This window comes from Plasmodium inui (genome assembly GCF_000524495.1).
Source record: "Plasmodium inui San Antonio 1 unplaced genomic scaffold supercont1.3, whole genome shotgun sequence".
Taxonomy (NCBI): domain Eukaryota; phylum Apicomplexa; class Aconoidasida; order Haemosporida; family Plasmodiidae; genus Plasmodium; species Plasmodium inui.
Window position 1 is genome coordinate 83533 of NW_008481837.1, and position 6554 is coordinate 90086.

The following is a 6554-nucleotide window of genomic DNA, read 5'->3' on the forward strand; positions in this document are numbered from 1 at the left end:
ACGTTACTTTGCACACGTGACGCCTTGTGTACCTCCCCCAAATGAGGGGTCTCACTCGAACGCAGCCGCTTTTTAGGGGGTACGTTGTGTGGGCCGGATTGTTGTGATACCTCCCCCGTGCAATATAACCACAGAGTGGTGTTACGTATTTATCCTTCCATCCTTTCCTCCTTTTTTTTCTTCCCTTTTTTTTTCCTTTTTTCTTTTTCGTCTGCCCGTTATCGCGACGTGCATGTTTACTCCTCAAAAGTGATGACTCACCCAATGGTTAAGAGAATTAAAAATAGCTAGCTGGATAAATCGCTAAACAGTGTGGCAAATAAGCGGAAAAATCGAAAGGCTCATCAGATATGGTCCTCAAAGAAGGGGTTATGTTTTGTCGAAACTTGAGCTAGGGGGGTCCACATGTTACCGTTTTTTATATGTCCCCTGGAAATGCAGGTAACGCCTCTTCCTTTGTGGATACATAAATGCAGCGAAATGTGCACGTGACTGTTCGGTCCTCCCTCGCACAGCAATTCCCGGCATGGCCAACTTGGACGTATTGAATGTACCCACATAGGGGGAAGCCCTCCCCCGCATCCCCTTTCGAAGCAACTACTTTTTTTGTGTCACGTGCAATTTAAGAGCGCACCGTTTGGAGTCGATTCGGCAATGTCGTTAGGAACGTGTACCGCATGTTCCCCTGTTCAGTTCAAATGCTCAGTCCACCTGTTGGCCTTTTTTTTTTTTTTTTTCTTCTGATTCTCCCTCGAAGGTAAAAGCACAAAAAGGGGCATTACCAAATGTGTATGGGGAAGAATGCCAACTCGAATAACCTCCACCCCACTTGCAGTTTTGTTGCGCTGCGATTTTGTCCCCCCTCCCCCCGCCTCGCCTAAGGCTCCAAAAGGTGTCTCTACAGTTATAGAGGGGGAAATGCCAATTTCACCATCAACGTTATGAGCAAATGGGATTAGATCACCAAGCTGGAAAGGAAAAAAAAAAAAAAAAAAAAAAAAAAAAAAACCAAAGGAAATAAAATGGGGGGCCTTAATTTCCATGGGTGAGAAAAAAAAAAAAAAAAAAAAAAAGAAAAAATGAGGAAGGTCATTAACTGGTGTGCCTTCATCATCCTGGGTGAGAAAATAAGATAAAAAAATGAAAAAATAAAAAGCGGCCATTTTGTTTTTTTTTTGCAAATTTGTTTAATGTCGTACCGAAGGAGAGTGACTCCTTCGGCTCATCTGTTGTTAGCATGCTGGTGAAGGGGTCAACCGTTTGCTTTGGCACCCCCCAGCTGCGCTGTCCGGGGCCTACTATATGTTCCTGACCTCATCATACTGTCTCCACCCGACAGGCACGTCCGTCCCGCTGGGCCTCTCCGCCCTTAGTCTCTGGTACCTCAATGTAGACAAAGAGAAGAACCAAGTGCACTCCTATAACAATGAGTACCGGCGGAAGCAGAGGGAACTGCTCAAGTCGCAGCAGGGGGAGAGAAGCTGACACGCCGACATGCTGATACGATGACACGCCGACATGCTGACACGATGACACGCTGGTGGAGTGAACTTCTTACAGTGGAGAATCATCTTCTTTGTGTTGCCACTCTGGTGTGGTGGACTCCCACTCGTTACCACGATGAAGTTTTTTTTTTTTTTTTTTTTAATTCTACATGTGTGTGTTGCAATCCCCCCCGGGAGGTTTTCTTACCACGAAGTTGCCATTAACCAGAACGTTCTTAAATTAGGGGCGCTCCAAAAGAAGCGATTGAGAAGGAGATAGCCATGCGGGCTATGCGAGTGAGTATCTTCGCCTTCGTGGTCACAAATCTGTGCGCACAGTTCTGCGCAGCGATGAAGTGTAACGGTTTTGAACGCCCAGCTGACGCGCAGTTACGCGATCATTCGATGATGCAGCCATGCAATGATGGGAAAAAAAAAAAACTTAGCCACGCCGGGGGATCCGCAGCACAAACAAAACGAGTTTACACACAGGGACGTATAGGACATCTGCATATAGCCACTTGGGCAGGTATGTACTCATGCAGTTATGTACTAAAGTCCTCTTGTCCTGATGCACTTATCTGCTCATCCGCTCATCCCATCGTTCAATCGCCCCCCCTTGTGCGTGTCTCACCCCCGAGGCCGGCCAAGCAACTCCTTAATCTCGTCGTACCGAATCCTCCCCTGGTCCCTTTTGGCAAACCCCAGTTTTTTAATTTTACGAGAAAAACCGTTGAGCAGTCCAGACTGTCTGTAGGAGTTTCGGATGGCCTGATCGATCTGATTTTGTATTTCTCCATCGAGGGAGCGTACCCCCTTGGGCGACACGATACTGGGAAGAACCAGGTCGGGTGACATCACACTCGGAAGAATCACGTTAAGACTTCTTTTCTCTTTCCCACCGCCACCCATTTTGAACTGCCTCTTCTGTGCTTCCTTCTCAGTTGCCCTTTCCCGAGCCGCCTCCATCTTCTTTGCCGCGGAAAAGAGGTCTTCCCCATCGACCGCTTCGTCGGGGTCATCCATTGGCATTCCGTTTGCCATGTCGTTTTCCATGCCGCTTATGAACTGTGGAGACGTGTTCCCTTCGCCTTGCCTTCCCGTGTCCGCAACGCTCTCCAGCATCTGTTCCTCCTCCAAGGAGTCTTTTTCCCCGTGTGACTCCCTTCCCATCTGTGACTTCCTCTCCTCCTCCTCTGCTCTCAACTCGTGCATTTTTTTTTGCTTAAAAAATTCTTTCTTCTTTTGCGTATATCTATTTTTTTCCCGCATGCGTATCCTGCCTCGCAGTGACTCCTGCTGCTCCGCCGCTTCTAGCTCCGCCGCTTCTGGTTCTGGCGCTTCTGATTCTGCCGCTTCTGGCTCTTCCCCGTGCAGTCGCCCCTGCTGCGCAGATCGGCGCTTCTTCCTCATGCCGTCCCGTTTCATCAATTCTCCCGTGATGGCCTCCGATGAAGTGTCTCCCTCCGTGGAGACATAATGATTAGCCGGAGATATGGATCTCTCTCTAGGCTCAATGGCAGAAGAGCTTCCCATATGCAAGAGGTTGTTTTTTTCTTCTTGACGGTCCACCCTATGGTGTGTCTCGATCCTGCTAAACCCACTTCTTCGTGATTGGCCGCCCTCCTGCTCAAGGATGACCCGCGAGGAGACCACCTCCCACCAGGCATACTTCTTCCCCTGTGGAGAAAAGCGGTAGACGTCACTGGAGATGGTCAAATGGATGGGACGATACTTGGATGGGTCCTTCCCAGACGGCGTTACAAAAGACGGGGTCCTATACAACAGAGAAATGATCCCTTCATCGTTGGCAGCGAGTTTTTTTAAAAATCTCCGAAACCAAGGCGTCTGTAAAATGGTCTCGTCATCACTGTAACTAAGTTGGCTGAATAGCCAATCCAGTCTATCCACATATAAGACGGGGAGAAAGCCATAAACAAATCTGAACTGGCTACACAGCCTTTTCTCTACATTGTCCGGCTTGCAGTTAAATTCATAGTTATCCCACTGAGAGTGGAGTTGTTCTCCCGGGGATCTCATCATAGAAGAGACATCCGATGGACGGCTAGCCATCACAGTGATCTCTCGTCTGATTGTATTGATTCGTCCAAAGGATCCATACACATTCATCTGCTGGAAGTTACCGTACTCTCCATTCATCACCTGCAGTGGAGACAGAACATTCTGCACGAAGAAGCAAAGGAAGTACAAAAAGAGGACAAAGTAGAAATACTGAGACAGGCATTTTACCACAAACCTTTGATTTCTTAAGTGAGACACAGAAAGGGAGAGTAAACAAAACAAGTGCAAGAAGAATAGAGACGAGAAATACACATCTGAAAATCCATGAAGGAAGATGTAATTCGTGTAGATTAGCGAAACACTTAGGAGGAGTCCCACCTGACCAACAAAACATGGGAAAACATTTTTTGTAAAAAAAAAAAGATAAACCATGTATAGCAGGAAAGAACCCACATAGATAAAAAATAACAAAATGGATACTCTCGTAGAGTACGTAATGTAGACACAGCTGTTGTAGAGGATCATGATGGAGACACAAAACACATGGATGATTAGCTCTCTTGAGATGTTATAATTTGTCAGTATATATTGTGGCCCCTTCTTTGAAAAAACCCAGTGAAGAGCATTAAGGAGATCCTTTCTGATACTCTCCATGGGATTTTGCTCTGAGTAGAAATTCGTTTCGTGGCTAGAGCTCCCCCGTCTAAGCAGATGCTCCGTCTCTGGTTTTGGCGGCACTCCTCGATTCCAAGTGCTTCTCCCATCCAAGGGGCCTCTACCATTGAAGCCGCTTCCTTCCCCCTCTGAGTCGATCCTAAAATATGCATCTCTCATCTTGTTCACTTCATCCACACTGAACCCCGTACAGAAGAGAACATCGAAGCTTTGAAAGTACCCCCTGCTCTTGGCGATCTGCGCCGCCTTCTCCCTCACCACAGACAACACTTCATTCCTCTTCCCCTTTAAAACAAAAGGAAGCAGCACCTCATCATCGAAACAAAACATCAAAGGAGCTAACAGAAGAACATAAAACAGGTACGAATTACCCGTGGCGAAATTTAAGACGCAGTAGAGAAGGATCAACACACCCCCTATTAGCCGAAACGACCTTACAGGGAAAAGAATCAAAAAAGAGAAGACACACTCAGTTAGGATGCAAAACAGATTATCCAGTTTGCTCAGAGTCACATTCCCATGAAAAATATATCCAATGATGGATGGCAAAGGTTGCGTCTCGTACAGGTAATACTTTCCCTCCAGGTGCCCCCACAATTCTGTATTCCTAAATCGTATTAAGCTGCACCCTAACAATACCTTGAAGACGAAGAAGCGACATGCGTACCTTACAAACGGGGTAGTAGAAAATCGACACTTGAGATGATTCCTACACAGCGGCACCAAAAGGAGAGTCAAAAAAACCAGTTCTAGCAGCTCGATCTCGAAGACGTAATTGTACCATATATTCCCTACGCTGTAAATGGACTGAAGGATGAGGTAAATGGGGAGCACAGTCAAGAGGTTTATTTGATTCAGCAGGAGTGCCACCAGGGAGAGAACCATGCCTAAGAGGGGGGGGCGGCAAGGAGAAGGGGAAGAAGTGGAAAAGGTTCAAAGCGTGCAAACCATGGAAGACGTCGAATAATCATGCGATGCGCGGTGGGAGGGACTACCTTCTTCGTAGACCCATCATACGAAGGAGATATCGACCTCGGCTCACTCCGCCTTCTTCGTAGACCCATCATACGAAGGGGATATAGACCTCGGCCCACGCCGCCTTCCCCTCCAACCCACCTATCAACGGCAACGCCGTGAGGACCAAATCGCTCGCCGGGAGGAACCAGAACAGCGAATGGAAGCTCCGAAACTTCTCCCAGATGCCTTCGTCGCGCAGGTCTTGCAGCACCTTCTCCACGTGCTCCTTCGCCGGGGTCAGCCCGTCTTCCCCGATCAGGGCGAGGTTCTAGTGGGGAGGCGAAAGAGGAATACGTAGCGGTGAAAGAAGAATACACAGGAGTGAAAGCATAAACCACATGGATGAAACGGGTCAGTCTCGACAACTCTGCCCCATGGGAGGCTACTGTTCTGAGGCTGCTCCCCTGGGCACTCACCTGCCGCCACGCCACAACGAACGAGAAGAAGCAGGACAGGAGGATTATCCTGGTGCAGATCTGCGAAGGGTGAAGAGGGGGGGTACCCATGTGAGTCATCAGGTCAGTCATGAGGTCAATCATCACATCAGCCATCACCTCGGCCATCACATCAGCCATCACCTCAGTCATCACCTCAGCACTGACCCGCAGCACTCACCAGTTGAGACGTCCAGAAGGTGTTCCTCAGAGCTTTGTTCTTGGACGGAAAGGCATCATCCGTGTCCTCCTGTACGAACACATTTTTTACTAGCTCTTTCAGCCACATCTTAACCTTCCGTAGGCCCCCCTCGTCGTTAACTTCCTTGTCATTGACTAGGATCCGCGCGGGGCCCTTCATCTCAGGGTGTTCCATTTTGCATTGCAGTGCGTGGGAAGTGCGTCTTAGCGGGGGGTTCACTGGGGAAGAGGCGCACTTAAGAAGACATCCCCTCGACGGAACAACCCCAAGTCAGCCGATCGTCCGATTCTGCGTCCTCACCGCAGCACTTCACATATAACCGCACACACACACAACTAAAGACAAAACACTAAAGCTTAAAGTTGCACAACATAGGAGTGCTCTTGCCAGGTGTAGGAAGGAAAAAGAAAAAGAAAAAAAAAAAAAAGAAAAAAAAAGAAAGAAAAAGAGCACCCTTTTATGTGTCTACCTCCTCAGCTGTTATTACATTTTGAGAGGACCATTCCTCCAGGGGTAGTCTAACAGGGCAGAGTCGTTTACTGCACATCGTGCACGTCGTCGCCAACATGGTTGCAAAGGCTCTGCAAGAGGGGCGCACCGAAGTGCTAACCGGGAAGAGAAACACATTCAGCCTCATTCTGTTTTTTCTTTGCTGCACCAAAGGCACAACTTCAAGAGGTACGTTCATGCATGTGTACACATCGTATGAATAATTTCTTT

At 48.1% G+C, this 6554-nt stretch overlaps 2 protein-coding genes across 2 annotated transcripts; one reads left to right on the forward strand and one right to left on the reverse strand.

Moving 5' to 3' along the window:
* Positions 1–1079: 1079 nt before the first annotated feature.
* On the forward strand, positions 1080–1485 carry C922_00847 (hypothetical protein; the record flags this gene model as incomplete). The annotated part of the gene is made up of 2 exons (XM_008816459.1): positions 1080–1119; positions 1280–1485. 2 exons carry the CDS (start codon positions 1080–1082, stop codon positions 1483–1485), a joined length of 246 nt encoding a protein of 81 aa, XP_008814681.1.
* A 629-nt stretch (positions 1486–2114) lies between these two features.
* Positions 2115–6008, reverse strand: C922_00848 (hypothetical protein; the record flags this gene model as incomplete). The annotated part of the gene is made up of 3 exons (XM_008816460.1): positions 2115–5068; positions 5298–5466; positions 5814–6008. The coding sequence occupies 3 exons, from the start codon at positions 6006–6008 to the stop codon at positions 2115–2117; spliced, it is 3318 nt and encodes a 1105-aa protein (XP_008814682.1).
* Between the last annotated feature and the right edge of the window lie 546 nt (positions 6009–6554).